The sequence below is a fragment of the Marmota flaviventris genome, chromosome 10, assembly GCF_047511675.1.
Source record: "Marmota flaviventris isolate mMarFla1 chromosome 10, mMarFla1.hap1, whole genome shotgun sequence".
Classification (NCBI taxonomy): domain Eukaryota; kingdom Metazoa; phylum Chordata; class Mammalia; order Rodentia; family Sciuridae; genus Marmota; species Marmota flaviventris.
Genome location: NC_092507.1, coordinates 106,038,395 through 106,064,324, shown reverse-complemented (window position 1 = coordinate 106,064,324; position 25,930 = coordinate 106,038,395). Strand labels below are relative to the sequence as shown.

Below are 25,930 nucleotides of genomic sequence, written 5' to 3'. Positions count from 1 at the left end.
AAGCTGCAAAACAAAACATGAACTGTTACAACTGAAAAAGACACACAAATCCACATTATATTTGGAGACTTCAACATTCCTCTATATATAAACTACAGAAAAATTAAGACAATTGGCTGGGATTGTAATGGCTCAGCGGTAAAGCGGGACCAGGTTTGATCCTCAGCACCACATAAAAATAAAGGTATTGTGTTGTCTATCTACACCTAAAAAATAAATATTAAAATATATATATTAAAAAAAAAGAAATTAAGACAAAAAAATCAAGATTAAAGAAGGCCTCAACACCAAAGAATAAAAAACTCTCAAAAATGATGATGTTCTATTCCCTAGAATATGTGAAAATGTTACCTTACACACAAAAGAATCTTTGCAGGTATGAATAAGGATCTTAAGATATGAAGATTATACTGTTTTATCCAGACAGACTCAACATAATCACAAAGGACCTCCTAAAAGAATGGCAGGAAACTCCAAATTACATTAGAAAATGTGACAATAGAAGCACAAGTTGAATAATCTGAGGAAGGCAACACAAGCCAAGAAATGCATGTGGTCTCTAAAAGCTGAAAAAGACAAGGAACATATTTTCTCTTGAGAGTCTCCAGAAAGAATAGACATACCAAACTTCAAGGTGAAGTTAGTCCAAAAAATTCATTTTGAGCTTCTGATTCTCCAGAACTGTATGATAATAAATTTGTGTTGTTTTCAGCCACTAAGTTTATGGTAGTTTGTTATACAACCCATCAAACAACAGGATCTAATCAACAGCAGCAGAATACACATTTTTTTTCAAGTGCCCAAAGAAAATATAACAACATACATAATCAATCAAACCCACAGGAGGGTCATAAAAGAATTCTTAACAAATGTAAAAGAACTGAAGTTATACAGAGTATGGTTACAATGGAATCAAACTAGAAATCAATAACAAAGATAATAGAAAATCTCTAATGGCATAGAAACTAAACAATACACTTCTAAATAATCTACTGTATGTCAATGAGGAAGTCTAAAGTTTTAAAAAATACATTTTTAAAAAGAGTGAAAATGAAAATACAATATATCAAAATTTGTAAGATATAGCTAAGCTTTGCTGAGACACTCTATTAATAGAATCAGAATAGTTTCATGAATAAATGCATGTATTCTAAAAAAAAGAAAGAAAACTTTAAATCAATAATCTAAGCTCCCACCTAAGAAATTTAGAAAATAAGAGCAAAACGAATCAAAAGCAAGCAAAAGGAAGGAAATAATAAACACAGGGCTGGGGCAATATCTCTATAATCCCCACAGCTCAGGAGGCTGAGGCAGGAGGATGGCAAGTTCAAAGCAAGCCTCAGCAACTTAGCAAGACCCTAAGCAACTTAGCAAGACTACCTCAAAATTAAAAATTAAAAAAAAAAATTTAAAACGTAGGCTGGTAATGTGGCTCAGTGGTTAAGTATCCCTGGGGTTCAACCCCTGGTACCAAAATTAAATAAACAAATGAACAAACATAAGAAATAAAACATAAGAAACTGAAAATAAAAACAAAAGAAATAAAAGAAGGAGTTATCAGAAAAAAACAAATTGGCAAACCTTTAGGAAGAATCAAAAAGAGAGAAACACAAATTACCAATATCAGGACTAAAATAGTAAATATATCACTACAAACCAAACAGGTATTAATAGGAAAATAAAATAATACCATAAACAATTCTATAAAATAAATTTAATAGAGGGGTGGTAAGAGGAAGGATGAGGCTTTGGGGATGGGAAGGACAATAGAATGAGATAGACATTATTACCCTATATACATGTATGATTACACTACTGGAGGGACTCTGCACCATGTACAACCAGAGGAATGAGAAGTTGTGCTCCATTTCTGTACAATATGTCAAAATGCATTCTACTGTAAAATTAATTAATTAAAAATAAATAAACCTGACAAATTACAATAGACAAATTCCTCAAAAAGATCATAATTAAATATAAAGCATAAAATTTTAAGAGCTTTATAACTATTAATGCAAATTATTGGATTTATAATTATAAATTTTCCAAAAAAGAAATATCTAGGCCAGACGGTTATATGAAGAATTATTCCAAAATGTGTAAAGAATTAACATGAATTTTGTAAGAATTAACACCAATTTTATACAATCTCTTTAAGAAAACAGAAGAGGAAATATTTGTCAATTTATTTTATGAAGTTAGTATTACCCTGATACCAAAACCAGACATAAAAGTACAAAAACAGTAAACTATAGACTAAAATCCTTCATTAATATAAATGTAAAAATTCTTACTAGAATGTTAGCTTATCAAATTCCACACATATATAAAAACAATTTTATACCATGACAAAATGGGGTTTGCTCCAAAGACACAAGATTGGTTCAGTATTCAAAAACGTAATAGACCACACTAACAGATTAAAAAAGAAAAATTCATTAGAATATCAACTCAGATAAAGCACGGGATAAAATTCAACACCAATTCACAATAAAAAAATTTTAATAAGTGAGGAACACACTTGTCACACACTTGTTGTCAGCTTTTTGTCACTATAATGAAATATCTGGGATAATTAACTTAAAAAGAGAAAAGGTACTGGATGCAGTAGTCCAAAATTGGTCAGACCCACAGCTTGGGCATACTGGATGGCAACAGTAGGAAGTGCCTGATGGAGCAAACTGCTCACCGCATGGCCAGGAAGCAAGAGGCAAAGAAGAGGAGGCTGGGGTCCCCTCAATGAACTAAAAAGATCTCTCAATAGGCCCTTCCTCCTAAATGTCTCACCATCTCTCTCAATAGCACCGCACTTGCGACAAAGCCTTTAATACACAGAGTTTAGTGAATACTCAACATCCAAACTATAGCACCAGAAGTCAGCTCAATTTGATAAACAGTTTTACCAAAAAAATAAAAATAAAGCTACAGCTAGCCTTGTAATTAATGGAGGAAACCTAAATGCTTTTTCCCTAAAATATCAAGAGACAAGACAAGGATGTTGACTTTCAGAATTCTTATTCAAAATGGTGTGGGAAGTTCTAGCCATTGCAATAAGGTAAGAAAATAAAGAAAAGTGGGGGGCAGGGGTAAGGGATTAAGCAATTTATTTCCACATGACATGACGATCCACATAAAAAAATCCCAGAGAATTAAAAAAATTCTAGAATGAATTGAGTTTTAGCAAGGTTAAAGGATAAATATAAACACACCAAAATCAATTGCTTTTCTATATACTAAAATATGAACATAAGAAAAGCAAAATTAAGAGCATAATACTACTTACATTAATTCAAAAAATTAAATAATTAGGTATACACTTGACAAGTATAGAACTGTGTTGAAAACCACAAAATTATCATTAATGAAATCAAATAAGACGAAAATAGAGAAATACTATGCTCTTAGATTTGATGACATAGCAAAAAAAGATCAATTCTTCCTGCACTGATATACAGCTTTAACATAATTCCTATGAAAATTCTACAAAGGATTTTTGTAGAAATAGACTAGTTTATTCTAAAATTTACATGACTGGGCACACACCCTAGAATACATAACACCGTCTTCATGAAGAATAACAAAGTGGGAGAAATTTTTATCTGATATTAAGGTTTTCTATACAGCTACAGTAATTAAGACAATGCACATGCCTGTAATCCCAGCAACTTTGGAGGCTGAGGCAGAAAGATCAGCAACTTAATAAGACCCTGATTCAAAATAAAAAGAGCTGAGGACGTAACTCAGTAGTAGAGCATGGCCAGAAAATGTCTAGCATGAGCAAAGCCCTGGGTTCAATCCCTAGTACTAGACTCAAGATACTTTTGTGTGTGTGGAGAAAATATAGGAAAAAATTCTTCAGTTTTAAAGCTAGACAAAGAGTTCTTACACTAAAGGAACAGTTTATAAAACGATTAGCTGTTAAATAAAATTTTTAAGTTTGCTTTACAAAAGATGTTGTTGAGTGGAAAAAAGGCAGGCTGTTGACTTGAAGAAGATACATGCAAATTAAATTTCTGATGAAGGACTAATAATATCTAGATTATATAAGAACTAATGAAATCAACATTAAAAAAGGAAACACTCCAATAAGAATCAGCAAAAGCCACAGAAATACACTCCACAAAAGAATATATACAGATAAATATAAGTACTGAAGAGATCTTCACCATCAATCAGGAAAATGCAAATTAAAATCACCAGATACCTCTACATAATTATCAGAATAACTAAATAGTGACAACAAATTCTTGAGCAGATATATAGAAATGGATGATATACATAGTTAGTATGAATATAAAATGGTAGAAATGGATTATATACATAGTTAGTATGAATACAAATGGTAAAGCCACTCTGAGAAAGTTAAATAACCATGTAACTACCATACAACCAGCAATTGTACTCCTGGATATTTATCCCAGAGTAATAAGCCAGGAATAAAATGTACACAAAGCTATATTAGATTAGAAAACAATTCCTTTATGACAAATAGTATTACTAAGACAAATAAGAATCCTTTTACAGGGCTGGGATTGTGGCTCAATGGTACAGCACTTGCCTAGCATGTGTGAGGCACTGGGTTGATTCTCAGCACCACATACAAATTAAAAAATAAAAGTACATTGACAACTAAAAAAATATTTTTTTAAAAAAGAATCCTTTTATAATGATAAAAACTTCACTTTACCAAGGATGTATAACATTCTAAAATCTGAATGCATTTAATAAGGTAACCTCTAAATAAATGCTTGTCTACAGAAATACCAGAATATATTTAAAAATCAATAAACACGTAAGATTTTAACTTGCTACTTTCAAAAATGCATAGAGGCAGACCAAAACAAATCTATGCCCTGAAATACAGAAAATAGAGGAAAATCCCAAAACCCTAGGAAATAAAAATAAACTAAACAAAACTGATTACCAAAAAAAAAACAGAAAACTTATAAGTCCCATCCATTAGAAGAATGAGATTTTTAAAAAAGTAATAACACCCTCCAAAAATTAATAAACAGCAATAATAAGCCTGGGATCAGATTAAAATCACTGGAGTTTAGCAAATCTTTAGGAAAGAATACATCATTGTTAACCTCTTTCAAAAATATGCAAAATAAAAAAATAATTCCAAACTCATTTATTGAGGCTAGTATATATTAAATACCAAAATATGACAAAATATGAGAAAGAAAAATTAGAAACCATCTAACTTATGAACATGGATGCAAGACTCCTAAACAAAAATTTAAATACATATTATGTAAAACCAAGTGAAACAAAGTATTAATAAAATTAAGTATGTATTAACATAAGTAAATATTAATATATAAGTAAATATTAATATATTAATAATATATTATATATTAAACACATATATTATTAATATATATTATACTTAATATATATTAAGTATATATTAATATATAAGTAAAATTAAGTATATATTAATAAAATAAAGTATTAATAAAATTAAGTTTATAGCCAGGGATAAGAAGTTGTTTAACATTAAAAAATAACATTAGAAAATAACTGCAAATAAAGGTGAAAAAATCATACGAAAATCTCAATATATGCTCCAAAAAGTATTTGATAAAAATCAATAATATATTGAGAAAACATAAACTTTAGATATTATGTAGAATGGGCAAGATTTTCCCAGAGAAAACACATCATTGTCTGAAATCTCTCTCTTCTTATTACAATACAATGGGTAAAATTCCATAAAAAGTCAACTGGGTACACCAAAGATAAGTCAAATGACCAAACAGCAAAAGAAAGGAAGGAAGCAAAGGAGAAAGGAACAAAGGGAGCAAGAGAAAATGAGAGGGACAGAGGAAAGACAGACAAGTTGGTTGCCATGGGGATGGGGAAGAAGGCAATGGAGAGCTAATATTTAATTTCCATTTTTGCAAAATAAAAAATAGTTAGAGATGGATGGTGGTGATGGTTGTACAACAATGTAAATATATTTAATACCATTTAAATGTATACTTAAAAAGGTTTAAGATGGCAGATTTTATGCTATTTTGCCAGTTTTAAAAATGACAATAAAATAGACCAGATATAGAAGTAATGGAGACTATAAATAAAATATTGATGGTTAATATTTTCAAAAGGATAAAAAATATGATTTTTTAAAGAAGAGAATTTAGGGCTGGGGATGTGGCTCAAGCGGTAGCACACTCGCCTGGCACGTGTGCGGCCTGGGTTCAATCCTCAGCACCACATACAAATAAAGATGTTGTGTCTGCCAAAAAAAAATAAAAAATAAACATTAAAACTCTCTCTCTCTCAAAAAGAGAGAATTTAATCAGAGCATTGGAATCTTTAAAAGAATCAAGTAGAAATTTAGAAAGAAAAATATATGATTAAAGTTAAGCATTCAGAAGATAAGTTTGGAATAAACTGAATATAGCAAAAGCAAGATTAGAAGACAGGTCATTAGAAAATAACCAAACTGAAACAAAGAAATGGAAACACACATCTAGAAGATATATACATTTGGGAAATAAATAAAAGTGACTTAAATGAATATATTTCGGTGGTTATAAGTTTACAGAATCACACAGAATTATAGTTATTCATGACTAAGACTGTTTCCAGTTTATTTATATAGGATTAAGTATCAATTCATGTGTTCAAACATCTATTGATCTTCTATTATGTGCAAAGCAAAATGTCGGGCACTAGAGTTACACTTAAGATATTTAAAGAGACACAGTCTCTGTCCTCAAGACTCTTAGTCATAAGAGACAGAGGATAATGCTTAAAACATCTGAAGAGAGCTGGGGACATAGCTCAGTTGGTAGAGTGCTTGCCTCACATGCACAAGGCCCTGGGTTCAATCCCTAGCACCATAAACACACACACACACAAAATGAAGAATGAAGAAGTGTTCACTACAACTAAGCCAACACATTTGAAGTAGAAAGTTCATTTTGGGTAAAGGAAGTAGTCAAAAATGTGGATGAGACAAGATCACAAAATGTAGCAAAAAGTTAATTTCAATATATCTACAGAATAGATACAGTAATGACAATAAGATAAAATTGGTAAGCACAGGCTCGAAGAAATAATTATCTGCCATGTAAAGAAGAGATAATGTTTTGAAGAATAAAAAAATAAATGCCACAGGTCCCTATGATGTTTTCGAAGATATATGGTGTCTCGTAAACTATACTATGCCTTCCAAATGTCCTGCCATGTGAACAAGTTTGAAAACTATTCAATAATATTCTCTATATATGCCATTACATAGAAAGTTCTTCATAAATGGATCCAACATTTCTTTTACAGTCTCATCTGAGTTCTCTAAGATGTAGTCACACCTGTAATTTTATCAAAATACCCTTTCATACTTGCACAAGCCATTTCTTCTGCCTACAATGTCTCTTCCAAGTCACTGTCTATTTACTGAACTATTAATCATCTATGGTATGGTTCAGTAACTTTTCTGTAATACTTTTCCAAATGTCTTCCTCTGGGAAAAATAGCTTCCTCCATATTACTCCCATGGAATTCATTTATTTATAATTTATGAGTACTTCATGTGTTGGATCCTGTTCTAAGCACTTAAAATCCATTAGTGAACAAAAAAGACATAGATCCCTATCTTTTTGGAACACAAAGCTGAAACTTTGGGGTAGGTTAAAAGCATAGAAAAGGGAAAAGTTTTACTTTGAAAACACTCCCCAAGTGATTCTATTATGACAACTGTTCCAACCTGGAATTACAGCACCAGAAAATAACTACAACAAACTTGTAAATAAAGTCAAAATTTTGATCATAACAAGGAATACATATGACACATTGCTATATTATGTAAATTCTTACTTGTCTTTTCCTCTAATTGATTAATTTTTTCTCTGGATTCCTCTAGCAGAAATGTCAAATCTTTCATTTTATCTTCTTTCTCAGCACTTTGGATCAGTAGTAGTGATAACTAAAATGAAATTTTTTTTAAAGCGTTATGAACATCAATACCTTATGTACATGTATAAAGACACAAATGGTATAACTCTATGAATACAACCAGAGACATGAAGAACTGTGCTCTAGGTGTACTATGAATTGAAATGCATTCATGTCATGTATAACAGATTTAGAATAGATTTTTTTAAGTTATAGATATAAAAAATTATAGATATAAAAAGTTAAATGTGGCACCTAAGCCCTTATCTCGTGTAATTGTTTTATATACTTCTCTATATACTTTAGATGACTGTATGTACTGAGTATTTCATATATGCTTGCATAATAAACATTTATTTTTTATTAAAATTAATGAACAAGCTAGTATGAGATACCCAATGTTATACTATGCATTTCAAGTTATTACTGAGAAGATGGCATAATAGAGTGTACTGATTTGTTCATTCAATAGTATTGAGCACCAGAAACCATAAGTATTGCATATATGAATATTAGGAAAGTCATCTTCAAGGAACTCAGAGCCTAGATTGGGAGACAAACAACTACACTAGTAATAAGACGAAAGTGTTATAGGAATCATGAACACCTAAATCAGTCTTGGAGGAAGTAATCAAAAATTTATTCTCAAAAGGGCTGAAATGATAGATATGTAGCAATGAATCACGCAAACATTGGGATATGAGTATTCTAGGCTGAACACAAAGGATGGAGAGATCGTGCTTTATTCACATAACTGAAAATTATTCAGATGGTTAAAAGAGTATAGCATTGATGTGAAGAAAAGGTCAGAATTAAACCTATAAAAATAAGTTGAAGACTTCAAGATCCAAGATGACAAAAAGACCTTCTCTCCCCTTTTTTCACCTCCAAATCACCCAAAAATTAACTGGGAAAACAAGAAAAACAGATTTAATCATTTATGAAACCACATGAGTCCATAAAGTTCATAAGCCACAACATATTTAAAAAAAAAACAAGCAGTTGGAAGGAATGGACCTAGCTCAGAGAAGTAAAGTCAAACTAAAGAGACTGCATAGAAAAGTACTAATGAGAAGCAAAATAACTCACCTCAAAGAATGCCATAATGTTTCAAGAATTAGAGGTAACAGACACTGTATAGGTGAGTATAAAACAAGAGTCTAAGTACAAAGAAACTGAAGTCTGTAAAGAGTAATAAGTCCTCTCTAGGTTCAGTCAACCCTCCTACCCAGGACTCCACTACTTAACATCTACTGTAGTCAGAGAACTGACCCTACTCCATCTTTGCAAAGGAAAACAAGCATTATCAATTTTTAAAAATAGGAGTTGGAGGATGTAGCTCAGAGGAAGGGTGTGTGCCTAACATATGGCATCAGCCAAGTTTATATCCCCCCAAGCAGGAATTTAAAAAGCCACAAAAAAAAATTCTTACAAATAATATTTAGGAGTCCCATTTCAGGATGGGGGCAGGGCATCAGGATGAATAGGACATTAGCTGATCACCCAATCAATTTACAAAGAAGTCTAACAATCTGTAAGCACTATACATGTCTCAAGAACACCAAAAAGCTTTTTTAACATTATACTCTGTTTCTGTACTTTTCATAATAAGCATTATTTTAACTTTTTGGCGGGGGGCGGGGGACACTTGGGCTTGAACTCAGGGGCACTAGGCCACTGATCCACATCCCCAGCCCCATTTTGTATTTTATTTAGAGACGGGGTGTCACTGAGTTGCTTAGTGCCTTGATCCAACACCTCAGCTTCCTGAGCCACTGGGATTACAGGCATGCACCGCTGCTCCCAGTTGCATTATTTTAACTTTTAAAAAGATTTTCTTCTTTAGGAAATCTGGTTTAAAAATAAAGATAAAATACAATTGCTAACAACTCTTTCAAAATATCTACACACAAAAAAAATACTATCATTAAACCACAATTTAAAACTCTTTTAAGTTTTCTTTCTATACTTTAATTTTATTATTTAAGCATATATCCTTAACTGTAATATCTTATGTCAAATAAGAGGAGAAAAACTGAAAAAATAGTTGGAAATAAGATTCCTTTTTTATGTATCTCCTTTTATTTGCGAAGCAGAAGGCTTGAATGTGATATGTATGAATAAGGCTTAAATATATATGTGGCAAAATGATAATCTGAAACTGACATTCTCACAAATGTCAAAGGGTATAGACTTACCATTTTCAAGTCTTCCACTATATGATATTAATAGAAAAAAGCAACAGAATGTTTTAGTTTCTTTTCATTGGTGTCATGGATAGGAAGTTTCAAAATAAACTGTAAAATGTGAGTTGCATGGTCAATGATAATCTTTACATTTTATTAGGTTTTTTTAATCTGAACAAAATTTCTTATATTTTTGTAGCAATGTAAACCAATGTAAATATTGTATAAGATTCATTATAAAAAACCAAGCATTCAGTGAGTACATATTTAAGTCAATAAAAAATAAACTGGCTAAGCAAAAGAGTAAATATTTAGATACATATAATAAAATTCTCTCAGAAATTTATCATGTAGCCAGCAAACAAAAATATCTCTTGATATTTTAAGATTTTATGAAGTAACAAATTTTACAAAGAATATAGCATTATATATTTCAGAATACTTGAAATTTAAATGTACCCACCATAAAGAATGATAAAAGTTTAGGTGATTAATATGCTAATTACTCTGCATTAATCCTTACCCAATATATATGAATTAAAATATCACAATGTACTTCATTAATATGTATAAATATTGTGTTGGCAGAAAAAAAATTTTAATTAATTTTTCAAAAAGAATATAGAGTTGGCTTTAAAAAAAAACCTGATTTTCCTTGTCATTTACTTCTTTCTTATATTCATCTTCAAGGTGCTGGATTTTTTCATAATCTTCCTTTACTTAAAAATAAAATAAATATGTGCAATGTCTTAACATAATTGTATTGAACTTTTACATTACAAACCAACTGAAAGATAATTTCACTTCCTTATCTCAAATTATATTAAACTCCAAAAATTTCAAAGAGTTAAAGCTGCTATTTTCTTCCTGCTTTGTTTAGTAAAAGTGAATTTAATAGCAAATTATAACTTAAAAATTTTAAATTCTTATAGTAGCATGTATATATATCTTTTTTATAATATAAAAAGTTTTAGATATATAATTATTTTTAGATGTATACTTTACCAAGAAATATAAAAGACCAAACTATACTTATAAAAAAATTAATCCAAACCATAATAAGTTTAATTTCATGTAAAACACAAGTTTGTATATATGTATTAGGCAGTATGTATGTATGTATATATGTATGTATGGTACTGGGGACTGAACCCAGAACCTTGAACAAGCAAGATTAATGGTCAACTACTGAGCTATACCTCCAGCCTTTTGTTTATTTTTCTTGGAGACAGGGTCTCACTAAGTTTCTCAAGCTGGCCTCAAATTTATAATCCGCCTTACACAGATTCCCCAGTAGCTGGGATTACAGGCATGTGCTACCACACCCAGGCAAAAAATGTAGTTTTAAAACCAAAAAACATTTTTAACATACATTACTTCCCTGTCATATCCCACAAGATTTTGAGGGGCTTATAAAAAACAAAGACAATACAAAATGTAAAATAGTTGAGGGATTCAAACTAAACAGATTAACATGTAAACAAAAACTAATAAAACTACAAATAGCAGAAAGAGTAACATAAAAATTAAGTAGGATTCCTACACTTAAAATGCATTTCCAGTCTGGAATTCTCAGCTTGAACACGAAGTTCCTCAAAAGCTATTATCATTTTCTGGAAGATAAAGTTTAACTTTTGAGAATCAGACTTTTGAAAAACCTTTCTTCAAACTTTGAAAATATTAATAAAATTTTAACATGTAATCATTGGATATAAAACCACACAACTTTGAATAATGAAAACCCTATAATTAAAATGATGAAATAACTTACTAACATGTATGAGGAAAGCTTATATTGTTAGTTTCCCAGATGCCTAAAAGCATGGAGACATGTTAGATAATACAAAACAGCAGCAAAATTTTGTTGGCATTATATTTATTCACTTAATACTTCGCAAAATCAGTAATTTTATACTTGTTTATGCCTATTTAATTTCTCTCTTCCCCACTTAAGTGAGTCCTCTATAAGAATTGCCTGATAGAATGTGCTCACACAACATTCAATAAATCTTGCTTTATAAAATCAGATTCATTCATTCATTCATTAAATATTTATTGAGTGCCTATTATGGACCAGTAACTATTTTAGGCACTTGGAATATAAGACAAACTCTCTACCCTACTGGAATTGATGTATATTCCAGTAAATACACACATACACACACATGAACATACATGTATGGATTCAAATAAATGTCATGTAGTTTTAAATGCTCTTCAGAAAAGTTAAATGAGATGAGGAGACACAGAATAATTGAATGAAGACTTTTAGATTAATAGTAAGGTCAGGAAAACAAAAAAAAAAACAGAATATAGTTTACAAGTGTACATAAGATATTGGACACAAAAGTTCTACACGGAGGGAACAAATTCAAAGAGACAAAATCAGAAAGTGCTCAGCAATGCTGAGAAACACCCTAGAAACCATCCCTAACTCCTGACAACTACCTAACTGCTCTCCATCTCTATAATTTTGTTATTTTGAGATTATCATATAAATGGAATCATAACAGATGACCTCTGGAGATTGGCTTGTCTCACTCAGCGTAATGTCCTTGTGATCCATTCAAGTTGTAGCATGTTTTGGTAGTTCTTTTGTATCACCTATGTATCAGTTAGGATGTATCAGTTTTCATAATTATTAATTTATTGAGGGGTTTTGGTTTTTTCCCAGTTGGGGTTATTATAAATAAAATTGTTACGAACATTGAAAAGAGGAAGGAAGGAAGGAAGTTAGGTTGGTCAAGCATGGAGGTGCATGCCTGTAATCCCAGCAACTGGGAGCGGGAGGGTGTTGAGGCAGAAGGACTGCAAGTTCGAGGCCAGTCTCAGCAATTTAGTGAAGTCCTAAAAAACTTAGCAAGACCTTATCTCAAAATAAAAAATAAAAAGGCCTGAGAACATGGTTCAGGGGTTAAGCACCCCTAGGTTGAATCCACAGTACAAAAATTTTTTTTTCTTAAATACTAGGTTTTTTTCCCCTACATCATACATAGCATCAGGTCAAACTAGAAGCATGGGTTCCCCAGAATGTCTCTCATGGATAGCCTTAATATAGACAATTTGAGCATGGATATGTTCTGCAATGTCCTGATCACTAACCAGTACAACTTAATCCCTTTTACTTAATAGAGGGGAAAAGAGGGAAAAATAAAAAGACTATAGCAGGAAATCAAAATAGTGAATGATAGAAGATGAGACAACAAAGGGACACAGAAGTCAGACACAGATTAATAATACTTCATATGTTTTCAAATTAATGGATGTGTCAAAATGTGCTGATCTCTGACTTAAGAGTTAATGAACATTTGATATATTTCATTGAATAGTGTAACTAGTATGTAAATCAGAAAGCTACTACATAACATTAGTACTCATAAGATCTTGGGAATTTTATTGTGATTCGATCATACATCAACAAATTTTTAGCAAAAAGATTATTATAGCTATCACTCTACATTGCTTAGAAATTATTCTTTTATAATCTTTATAGCTATCACTCTACATTGCTTAGAAATTATTCTTTTTAAAATATTCAGATTTTCACTAATACTTACCTCAATGTTATTATTTAGATCCATATAAACTTGCCTGGTTTCTTCCCGTTCATATTCATCTATTATTAATATAAAATTTTCAAAATTTAATTTTAAAACACTTAGTGATGTCAAAAATTCTCAAAATATCTCAAAAAAAACATTAAAATACTTAAAATTCTTTGTTCATGAAGGGCACTGGGATATCTAATTCAGTTCTGAGTCCTTTGAAATAGCATTGAAAGCCGAAAAAGACTGAAAGGAAAGTGAAGTCACAGAGCAAACTACTGCCCTTAATATTAGAGAAAGGTCCATATAGAACAAATCACAACTTAACCAGGACAGAAATCCAGAACAGAAAACTCTGTGGGAACCACAGCCAGCCTAAGAAAACATGAATTGCAATTGACAGATGGCTAGAAACAGGGTGGACAGTTCGAGAGATGAAAACTGCAGGGGGACCCATTAAGAGGGAGGGGTTCCAACACTTGTGACATTTACCTCCTAAAGCTCTACCTGATTCTCACAAACAATAGAGAGGAACATCCTCTTGTGCATTAACATGAGGAGGGAAAAAGAAACCATTGGAAATGTTAATGCATCTTTTTCTTGACAGGGCCTGTCTTTGAGAGAAACTATTTTATCAGGGCAAAATCAGCTGGGATTTTATCAGAGTCTAAATGGCCTAAGGGGAAGGGAGAGAACCAATTCTAGCCAGTTATAGATTTCCACATGGAGGAAGAAAAATACCCAACTCCATCCCCATCTAGCTTTCTGTTTAGAAAAAGGGAAATGACAAACTCCAGCCAACCCAAGCCATTTTGTCCCACCTAAAAGAGACTGAGAAGTACTTGCCAAGTTCACAATCCATAGGAAAAGGTTTGCTAAAAGACTGAAACCTAATCATAGGTCTATAGAACACTTCCCCTCTCATTACACCTTACCACAATATTACTGAGGCCTATTTACAACAGTTTCTTGTCCAGCTATTAAAAAAAGTTACAAGGCATAATAAAAGACAAAAAATACAGTACAACAAGACAGAGCAAGCATCAGACCGACCAAGAGTCAGATAGGGAAGAGATATTAGAATTATCAAAGGAGGAATTTAAAACAACTCCAATTACTATGCTATGGACTTGAGTAGATAAAGTAGATGTGCAAGAATAGAGAAGCAGGGGATGGGAGAATAGATCAGTGGTAGAGAGCTTTTCCTAGGCTCCCCTGTAACAAGAGATCCTTTAAAATTGAAAGACGTAAAAGAAACACCCACTACTCCCAATCTGTATGATTTAAAGTGCTTTTTGTTTCCCAGCTCCATCTTGGGCTGTGAGTAGAAACCACCCCCACCCCAAGCCCTGGCAGCTCTAAGTCAGGGTTTACACAAACTGACAGAACATACATATGCATACCATATGATTCTTCTCTGTCTTTTCCTCTATATTATCCTAAAGCTATTGTCCATATAGGAAAGATTTCTAGGCTGTTATCTTCTAAGTTTTGGTTAAACCAAGAATAAATTCATTTCTTTTTTTATAATTTACGCATAATAGTGGGATTCAGTATGCCATTTTCATACATGCACAAAATTTGATCAATCTCATTCCCAATACCTTCCCTAAATTGATTTCTTGCTTACCACTGTTTCCCTCTTTGTTAATTAGACTTATAAGGCATAGGGCTCAAATCTGGTCTACAGCCTTTGGCAATACTGGGTTCAATCCCCAGCACAACAAAAAAATAAAATAAAATAAACAGGCAATATAAGTAGAGCTGGAAACTAAGTAAGAACCAAATCAAAATGCTACCTACCTATCAAGAATAGAAATAGAAATAAAGTACACTAGACATAGCTAAGAAAATAATTTCTGAGCTTGAAGATGTAGTTCAACAAAAATTTCCAAAATGGAAAGCAAAAAGAAAAAAAGACTGGGGAAGAAAAACCAAAAACAACAATCTTCACAAGTAAGAAACTAGAAACTTTCCCTCTAAGATAAGGAAAGAGAAAGGATGTCTCCTTTCATCACTTTTTTAACACTTACTAAAAGTTCTAGTTAATTCAATAAAACCAGAAAAGGAAATAAAAGGGACATGATTAGAAAGGAAGAAATCAAACTTTCTTGTTCACACACATGATTTTCTATGCAGAAAATTTAAGACACAAAAAAACAACTCCCAAAATGAACAATTACATCAAGTTTGTAAGAAAACAAAAGTCAATCTCTTTCCTATACAGCAACAGTGATCTAAAGGGAAAGACTCACCCTGGGTTTAATCCACAGCACCATGAGTAATAATAAGGACAATAATAATGACTTTAACACCAAATATTCAGCCAAAAATTCAAGCAAGAAACTCTGGAGTTACACTATACTATAGAGGGTCTATTTCTGTGGCCTGTTAGTATATATTTTATTGTATAATTCACCATGCATCTTATCTTTGATTGCTTGCTAGAGAATAATAATCTGAGACTTCGAAAAGTCACATTTTACTAGTTGAATGTTTAGCAACTTTTTTTTTTTTTGGGGGGGGGGGGTACTGGGGATTTAACCCAGGGACTTAACCACTGAGCCACATTCCCAACTCTCTGTTTTTTACTTTGAGACAGGGTCTCACTAAGTTGCTTAGGGCCTCACTAAGTTGCTAAGACCAGCTTTGAACTTGCCATCCTCCTGCCTTAACCTTCCAAATCACTGGGATTACATGTGTGCACCCCTACAACCAGCGGCAATTTTTTATTATATTCTAAATCAATACAGCTACTCCTTACTTTTTATTAGTGTTAATATCTTTTTCTATCCATTTACTTTTAATGTATATATGTCTTTATATTTAGAATGACTATTTTACAGACAACATATAGTTGGGTCTTATTTTTTGTCCATTCTGACAACATTTATCTTTTATCATTTAGACCGTCATCATTCAAAGTGATATATTAATAAAGATGAATTATTATCTATCATATTTATTATGTTTTCTATTTGCTGTCCTGTTCTCGATTCCTATTTTTGTGATATTAGTGCATAATACTGCATAATACTTTAAAAATACTACACTGTACACAGGCTACACTAAATTTATTTTAAGAATTCTTTCTTCAATAATGAACTTACTATAACTTTTTTACTTCATAAACTTTTAATTTTCTTAACTTTTAGACTCTTGTAATACCACTTAGCTTAAAACAAAAATATGCTGTCCAACTGTACAAAAATATATTTTCCTCCTATTCTTATTCTATAAAATATCTTCCATTTTAGATTTTTTACTTTTTAAACTTTTGTTAAAAACTAAGATATGAACATACACATAAGCCTAGACCTATATAGGATTCCACCTCCACATCTTGTCCCAGTGGAAAGTCTTCAGGAGCAATAACACATATAGGGCTATCAACTCTTGTGATAGTAAGTCTTCTGGAATACCTTCTGAAGGACCCACCTGAGGCTGTTTTACAGTTAACTTTTTTTTATGTGTAGGAATACACTTCAAAATAATGATTAAAAATACTACAGCACATACATAAACCACTTGTACATTTATTATCACTATAAAGTATTACATATTGAACATAATTTTATGTGCCATACTTTTATACAACAAGCAGTGCGGTAGATTTATTTAAACCAGCATCACTACAAACACAAATAATGTGTTGCACTACAATATTACAAAGGCTACATCTTAGTTGACAGGACTTTTTAAGGTCCATTATTTTTATGGGACTAACATATACGAACTCCATTTTTGTCTCACATTGTTATAGTGCATGCCCTCCAGCAGTATTTTCTCTGATGGACATGGCTATGTCTTGTTCTTGATTCAATTTTGTGGTTATTCCAGACAAAAGAGAAAGTTAATCTAAAAATCACACTAAATGAAATGTAGATTAACTATAAATGCCAAGTATTTGCCAAATATGTTACCTTTTGAAAAAAGTCGTGAACTTTCAAAAAACTTTGAATTAAATAATAACTGAGAATGTAGTTGCTACTTACACAAAGAAATGGTATGAGGCACATAAAACTTATTTGAATTAAAATTAGTTCCAAAAAGGTGAAAAGATAATTTCTTCTCTGCCTCAATTATTCAATAAGTGGATAAAGTCACATAAAACAAGATATTTACATTTCTTTGTCTTCTCTGCAGATCTAGCACAGGTTTCTTTAAGTAGATTACATAAATGCCTCGTAGCATTATTCCTGAAACAAATGAACAAATTTGACTAGGTGTAATCCAATTTCAAAGCAAAATCCCACGTTGAAAATTATGAAACATTCTGTTTCATTGTTTTAATTTTAAAGAAATTTTAAAACATTGTATTTTATATATATACATATCATGTATCATGCATCACATATATATGAAGAAAAAGTTGAGTGACTACAATATTAGCAAAGATAATTCAGTAACTGCCTCCCTTTAAGTAAAAGTGATAACTCTGTAACAAGTTTCTACCCAAGTTGTTTTCAAGAAACAGTTCCAGATAGAAAGAAATGATGTGTTAAGACTTTTCATTTACTAATTACCTCCAAAATGCTCTAGATGTCTAATCTTCAAAACAAAAAATAAGGTAACTTTCTGACTAGGCCTTCATTACATGAACAACAAAGATTTCTAGCTGTCTTATAGGAGTTACCAACAGACAAAGAAGTAAAATTTAATTTTTCAATCTATAACTTTTCTGTAGGAATGATTGTTACACTGGCAAAAACAGGAATTTGACAGTGAGGATCAGCTTGGAACTAAGTTGAGCCCTAGTCTACAGAAAACTAGATAATATCCATAGAAATACAACTTTTCTGACATCAAGTAATGACTCTTCCTGATGCTTGACATTTTAAAAACTGAAAGTCAGTCAGTGACCACAGTTTACCAAACGCAAGAATGCAGAATGGTTATATCTTCCTTTTTCCACAGCACTTAGGTAGAGTTCTACTTATATATTTTTATTTTCTTTTTTGGTACTAGGGATTGAACCCAGGGGTGCTTTATCACAGAGCCATATTGCTAGCCCCTTTCAATTTTTAATTTTGAAAAAGGGACTCACTGAGTTGTTTAGGTGGCCTAATTGCTGAGGCTGGCCTTGAACTTGCAAACTCCCGCCCTCAACCTCCAGAGTCACTGGGATTACAGGTGTGCACCACACCATGCCTGGCTATAAATTAATGCTATATAACACATAGAAAGTGCTCAAAATAGAGGCTGGGGTTATGGATCAGTGGTAGAGCAATTGCCTCACATCTGTGAGGCATTGTGTCCATCTACAACTAAAAAAATATATTTAAATTTTTTTTTAAAAAAGAAAGTGCTCAAAATATTTTGAAAGCTATTTTAATGATAAATTCAGTATAAAAAATAAAATTTGGAAAGAACAAATTTATTAAATTATTACTTACTCTTTTATTAAATCCTTATTTTCTTGAATTTCTTCTTCTAATTTCAAACTTACTTTTTCATTCTCAAACTAATTTACAAATGGAAAAACAGTGCATCACATTTTGCTTAGCAAAATAAATATGAGTATAATCATTAAGCAGCATTTCTTTACTGAATATGCTACAACAGTCTATTTTTTTTTCTATACAAAAAGGAACTTTTTTCCCACCGCTTATGAATTTCCCATAAGAATATGAGTCTCACTTTCATCAATCTAAAATAGTTTGCTGAATAATCTTTAAAAAGATTAAACTATATTTTAATGCCATGTTATCTTCTCTCATCATTTTCCAGTGATGTTTTAGCTCTGTCTGCATTTTATCAACTTTCTTTTTAACTTTATACTATAAAGTCAGTTTTAAATTCAAGGTTATAAATAAATACTATATTCTAATATAATGAAAGACACCAAATAAAACAGTATCAATAGGATTTAAAAAAAAACTATCACAAACTAGTCATTAATCAGTCATTAAAGTAATTTGTTGTTTCTCTAATCACTTGCATTATGTTTGTTACAGCTTGTTCTCTCAAAGTTGAATTATAACCAACTTCAAAAAGCACTATCTTAAAAATCCTCATCACAAAAACAAGACAAACCCAATTTACTTTCAAATAATACTCTATTTTCAATGGTACTAATATTTACTATGTTATATTTATAATTTTAAAATTCACTATACCTGCAGTTCCTGAATGGCTTTTCGCTGTGCTTCAATTATCTTTCTATTTTCTTGCAATTTATTTTCTTTCTGTTTCAGTTCAGATTCTACACTCACTTTCCACTTTTTGATCTTTTCAGCTTCCTTATACAGTTTTGAATATAGTCTGCTCATTGGCTCCGAATTCTGTTAAAATAGATTTTTAAAAATTAATTTTTCAAAATTTTAATAAAAACAAATTACAGATGCCTATTGAAAATATCCATATTCTAATAGTGACTCGCTCCTCAATTTATGCTCTAATATAGCATACTGAAAGCTATCTTAACTCCTAAACTACTAAGACAATATTAGCTACTTCACTGAAGTTATTTGTCACTTAACCAAGTTATACCTTACTAAATAAAATCAAATAACTAAAATGTGCTTAAATAAGAAGTTAGAAATATTTTCATCAATGGGAGAATCTAGATAGGTAAAACCTTAAATCACTCTACAAGAAATCTGTAAATTTTAACAGTGACCTTGAAACATTTTGATTATAGAAACAGTTTGAGAATTAAGTCAAGAATGTGAATTTTAACCACCATTTGACCCAGTCATCCCACTCCTCAGTTTATATTCAAAGGACTTAAAATCAGCATACTACAGTGACACAGCCATATCAATGTTTATAGCAGCTCAATTCAAAATAGCTAAACTATGGAACCAACCTAGATACTCTTCAACAAATGAATGGATAAAGAAAATGTGGTACATATACACAATGGAATATTACTCAGCCTTAAAGAAGAATGAAATTATGGCATTTGCAGGTAAATGGCTGGAACTACAGAATATCATGCTAAGTGAAATAAGCCAATCCCAAAAAACCACAAAGGCCAAATGTTTTCTCTGATAAGATGCTGCTGATCCATAGTGGGGGGGGGGGGGGGGGGGCAGGTAGGGAAGAATGAAGGAACTTTGGATTATGCATAGGGGAGTAAGGAGAGGGGCGGGGCTGTGGGGATGGGAAGGACAATAGAATGAGACAGATATTATTACCTATATACATGTATGATTACCCTACTGGTATGACTCTGTACATCCAGAGGAATAAGAAGTTGTGCTCCATTTGTATACAATATGTCAAACCAAATGCATTCTACTGTGACATATAACTAATTAGAATAAAAAATTTTTGAAAAAAAAGGAATGTAAATTTTTTTTTGAGAGAGAGAGAGAATTTTTTAATATTTATTGTTTAGTTTTCGGCGGACAGAGCATCTTTATTTTTATTTGTATGTGGTGCTGAGGATCGAACCCAGGGCCACGCACATGCCAGGTTAGCGCGCTACGGCTTGAGCCACATCCCAAGCCCCAGGAAAGTAAATTTTAAAATATAATGCCAAGAAAAAGAATAGTGAACAGAAGACATTAGTTCATTGAGCCCAAGGTTTTACTTAGATTTTCTGAATTTTTTAATCCACATTATATTGTAAAGATCAGAGGCATTCCTGTTTGGGACTTTCTTATGTTTTTATTACTACATTATAGTTATACACAATATTTTGACATAATCATACACGCAGGGAACATAATTTGCTCCACTTCAGGGGCCAATACTTCCCCTCTCTCTCTCTCTCTCTCCTCCCTCCCCGCCCCCCCTCCAACTCCCCCTTCCTCTACTCTATGGGACTTCCTTCTATTCATTTATAGTTTTTTTTTTTAATTGGTGCTTTACAGGTATGCATAAAGGTGAAATTCACTTTGGTAAATTCATATATGTACACTGCATAATTTGGTAAATTTCATTCCACCATTCCTCCATTTTTCTGTTTGGGTTTTTTTTTTTTTTTTTTTTTTTTTTTTTTTGCAGTTGCTGGGAATCAAACTCAGGATATAGGGCATGCTATGCAAATCACTTCCCACTGAGTGACACCCTCAGCCTTTCCCCACCCACCACCCACACCAATCCTGGGGAGGAGACTAAGGGTAGATACACTCCCAGCCTTTAGTTTTATTTTGAAACAAGATCTCACTATGTTGCCCAGACTAGCCTTGATTTATAATCCTCCTGCCTCAGCCTCTCACGAATCTGGAATTATATCCCGGGATCATCAGACCCCTAGTCCCTATCTTATTTTCTTAAACACATTTATTTCTGCTCACTTAGAGCTTTTTAAAGTTTTTGTTGCTGCTGCTGCTCTTGTTATTTTTGTTTTTATACTACTAGGGATTGAACCCAGGACCTCAGACAGCTCTCCAGCGAGCTCCTCCCCCAGCTCTTATTATTGAGACAGGTTCTCATCAAATGGCCTTTAATTTATGAACTTTCTGCCTCAGCCTTCTGAACAGCTGGGATATAGGCATGTGCCACTTCACCTGATAGTTTTTTGTTATTAAAATATCTGAAAAGTTTCCGTATTTTAAAATTCTGTGATACTATTACCACAGTAGGACTTTATCAAGCCCTGAAATTTTCCTTCATTTAAAAGACATCTAAACCAGGCACAGTGGCACACACCTGTAATCCCAGCAGCTCAGGAGGCTGATGCAGGAGGATCATCAGTTCAAAGTCAGCCTCAGCAATTTAGTGAGGTCCTAGGCAACTCAATGAGACCCAGTCTCTAAATGAAATATAAAAGGGCTGGGGCTGTAGCTCAGTAGTAAAGCATGCCTTGCATGTGTGAGGCATCCTCAGCACCACATACAAATAAATAAAAGATATTATGTGTCTATCTACAACTTAAAAATCAAGGCATTTACAGGTAAACGGATGGCGTTGGAGAAGATAATACTAAGTGAAGTTAGCCAATCCAAAAAAAAAAAAAAATGCCAAATGTTCTCTCTGATATAAGGAGGCTGACTCATAGTGGGGTAGGGAGGGGGAGCATGGGAGGAATAGATGAAATCTAGATAGGGCAGAGGGGTGGGAGGGAAAAGGAGGGGGCATGGGGTTATAAATGATGGTGGAATGTGATGGACATTATTATCCAAAGTACAGTATGAAGACACAAAATTGATGTCAACATACTTTATATAAAACCAGAGATATGAAAAATTGTGCTGTATATGTGTTATTTATATGTGCATATATATATAACAAGACTTGTAATTCATTCCACTGTCATTTATTTTTGTTTAAAAATCAATAAAAAAGAACCTATAGAGTTAAATTGTATTGAGTAATTTGAGTGAATAAAGCACTGAAAGGGGAAAAAATGTGTGTGTATGTGTGTGTGTGTATATATATATATATATATACACACACATACATATATACACACACACATACATTCTATACATATATGTATGTATATGTGTGTGTGTGTGTATATATATATATATATATATAAAATACATAAAAAAGGGCAGGGGATGTGGCTCAGTGGTTTAGTGCCTCTGGGTTCAATGCCCCACATCAAAAAGAGAGAGAGAGAGAGACACACACATCTATACACCTTAAGAACATTTTTATAACTAATATCAAAAGTACAGTATGTCAGCTGGACATGGTGGCACATGCCTGTAATCCCATATGTTCAGGAGGCTGAGGCAGGAGGATCATGAGTTCAAAGCCAGCCTCAGCAACAGTGAGGTGCTAAGAAACTCAGCGAGACCCTGTCTCTAAATAAAATACAAAACAGGGCTTGGGATGTCACTCAGTGGTCAAGTGCCCAAGTTCAATTCCTGGTATCCCCCTCCCCAAAAAAAGTATTTCATGTCCTACAAATTCCTTATATAATAAATTAGCCAAATGATCAGTTATGTCTACTAGATTATTTTGTAAAATACTGGCTTGATTCTTAGCTGTTTCACATACTATATCCACTTTCCCTCTTCTAGTTTTGATTTCTATGGTTTAAAAAACTGCACTCCACCCCCAAAAAAACCAGTTACCAAAAGAAAAAGAAATTGCCCCTAAAAACTGAAAGCTTTTACAACAAAGTACAGAATCCTTGTGTTTCAGAGACTTTAAAAGACAAAACACAGCTTTAAAGAATACATTGTAAAACATTAATCAATATTAATCCCTTTGAAGTTTCAAAAGAAAGATATATATACAAGTAATAAATCATACTCCAATTATAAGAAAGTTTATAAGAATGGGAAATCTAACCTCAAAATCAGAGCCTTTTAGTCCTTCCTGATAGTGGAAACTGCCAGAATTATCAACCTAAAAAAATGAATATTTCCTATAAAAAAATATTTGAGAGCTTCCAAATAACAGCAATTAAAAACATAAGACTAGCAATCCAACAACTAAAGAGTTTTTTTTTTCTTCTTTAAATAAGCAATTCAATACCTAAATAGATTATATCTATATACTCTATGATTAACTGACCTGCTCAAGCATGGGCAAAAAGTTAACTTTTTGTAAAGCAGGATCTGCAAGTTAAGAGACAACTGATATTAGATAAGCCAACATCTTATTTTAACATGAATTATTACTTCTAGTTTTAATATCAAGGACATCAACTTAATGTGTATATTGTATTTTCAACAACTGGCAATGTATATAATAACATGATTCTCTATAAAATGATATATTGTTAGTCTAGGCTCCTACCTGAATCAATGTTTTCCCCATTTTTGGAGAGATTATTTGTTGCAAAAGGAAAACCAAAATCATCTTCAATACACTTGTTGAAACTCTAAAAATACAAAAAAGTTCTTAAGTATATTACTTCACACCACTGTGATATACAACAGTGAGATACACAAATATGTGATATACATCTGCTCAAAGAATTTACTGTAATTATAAATCCTTTAATATACACAAAGTTTAAAATACCAAATGCTTTTGTTGTGTTAACAAAGCAAAACTTTTAATTAGGTATTTTCACTAATAAAATGAAACTAATGTATAAATCAACACAATCTTTGTAGGTGTTTGTAATTATAATTTATTGGGGGGGGGGGGGAACCAGGGATTGAATTCAGGGGCGCTCCGCCACTGAGCCACATCCCCAGCTCTATTTTGTATTTTATTTAAAGACAGGGTCTCACTGAGTTGTTTAGCACCTCGCTCTTGCTGAGGCAGGCTTTGAACTTTGAGTCTCCTGTGTTAGCCTCTCCAACGGCTGGGATTACAGACTGGTGCCACCGCACCCGTCTAGATATTGGTAACTTTAACTAGTAGTATGGAATAATATTAGGAGTTTCCTTCATTATGATCTTCACCTCAATAGAACTGAGAATTGTCTTCAATTGAATAACATGTAAATGATATACTCTTTGGTTACAGCAGCCATAAGAAATTTTAAACTACAGCATATAAAATTAAAATATTAACTGCATCATTCCACCTCCAATGAAAAGTACATGAGAATTTTTTTTAATAATTCAATAGTAGAAAAAGCTGCTTTACGTGAGAAATTTGGTATAATTTCTCCTTTCCGTGAGACCTTTACTATATAAGCGAATTTCCATCTTTATCCTATCCACCAGGAAGCTCAGAGCAAAACCTGAAGCTCAGTCACAACACAAATTGTCACCCCTATGGAGGCATTTGTTCAAACATTTGTATTTTCCCTCGTAAAATTTTCTAATTTTCCCCTACTTATATTTCGCTGCAGGGGCCTTATAAGTTGCCTACAATCGTTTACGGCAGGAGGTTAGATGGCCCGGGTAGGCTGTGCAGCCCAGTTCTACAGCAGCAGCGACGCGTTCTCTCCTGCGCCTGGGGACCCCGCCCTTCATCCCGCGCAAGGCTCCTGAAAGTCCTTAGGTTAAATCAGACCATACTTACCGAAAAGGGGGGGAAAAAAATCACAAAATACTGCCACTCCAAAGTCCACTCTGCCTCTTCCGCCATAAGTACAGGATGGCCACTCGCTCGCAAACTCACCTTGAAGAAATTGGCGTCCCCTCCCAGGGTCTGGGGCTTCACTGCCGACACCTGGCTGCTGCTCAGCCGCGGCGGCACGAACAACTTGAAGGGCTTCGGCTTTTCCATTCCGTCCTCCAGCCCCGAGGACCTGCTGCCCGGGAGGTGGAAGGCAGGCGTCCCAGGTGCCCGGGTCAGGGCACTGCAGGGTCTGCAGAGGGCGCGGCTCGCTCCCACGGGGCTGGAGGAACGGCCCGCGTGCGCGACCTTCCCTAGGGTCCCACCAGCCCCCCACCGCCCGCCGCCACGCCCGCCACCCACACCAGCTACAGAGTCGAGCCCCGCATGGCGGTGACAGCCCGCGCCCTCCTCAGCGCC

At 33.1% G+C, this 25,930-nt stretch overlaps 1 protein-coding gene across 2 annotated transcripts in view; it reads right to left on the bottom strand.

Moving 5' to 3' along the window:
• Window positions 1-25,681, bottom strand: part of Sycp1 (synaptonemal complex protein 1) — a 115,874-nt gene extending 90,193 nt beyond the window's left edge. For both annotated transcript variants that reach the window (XM_027940303.2, XM_027940304.2), the window contains exons 1-11: window positions 25,574-25,681; window positions 24,290-24,374; window positions 24,065-24,108; window positions 23,840-23,896; window positions 19,759-19,923; window positions 19,036-19,103; window positions 17,765-17,838; window positions 13,652-13,710; window positions 11,638-11,707; window positions 10,740-10,813; window positions 7,831-7,939 (exon numbers count right to left, since the gene is read on the bottom strand). In XM_027940303.2, coding sequence (XP_027796104.2) covers window positions 7,831-7,939; window positions 10,740-10,813; window positions 11,638-11,707; window positions 13,652-13,710; window positions 17,765-17,838; window positions 19,036-19,103; window positions 19,759-19,923; window positions 23,840-23,896; window positions 24,065-24,108; window positions 24,290-24,374; window positions 25,574-25,681 — 913 coding nt within the window. The remainder of the gene's footprint in view (window positions 1-7,830; window positions 7,940-10,739; window positions 10,814-11,637; window positions 11,708-13,651; window positions 13,711-17,764; window positions 17,839-19,035; window positions 19,104-19,758; window positions 19,924-23,839; window positions 23,897-24,064; window positions 24,109-24,289; window positions 24,375-25,573) is intronic.
• Between the last annotated feature and the right edge of the window lie 249 nt (window positions 25,682-25,930).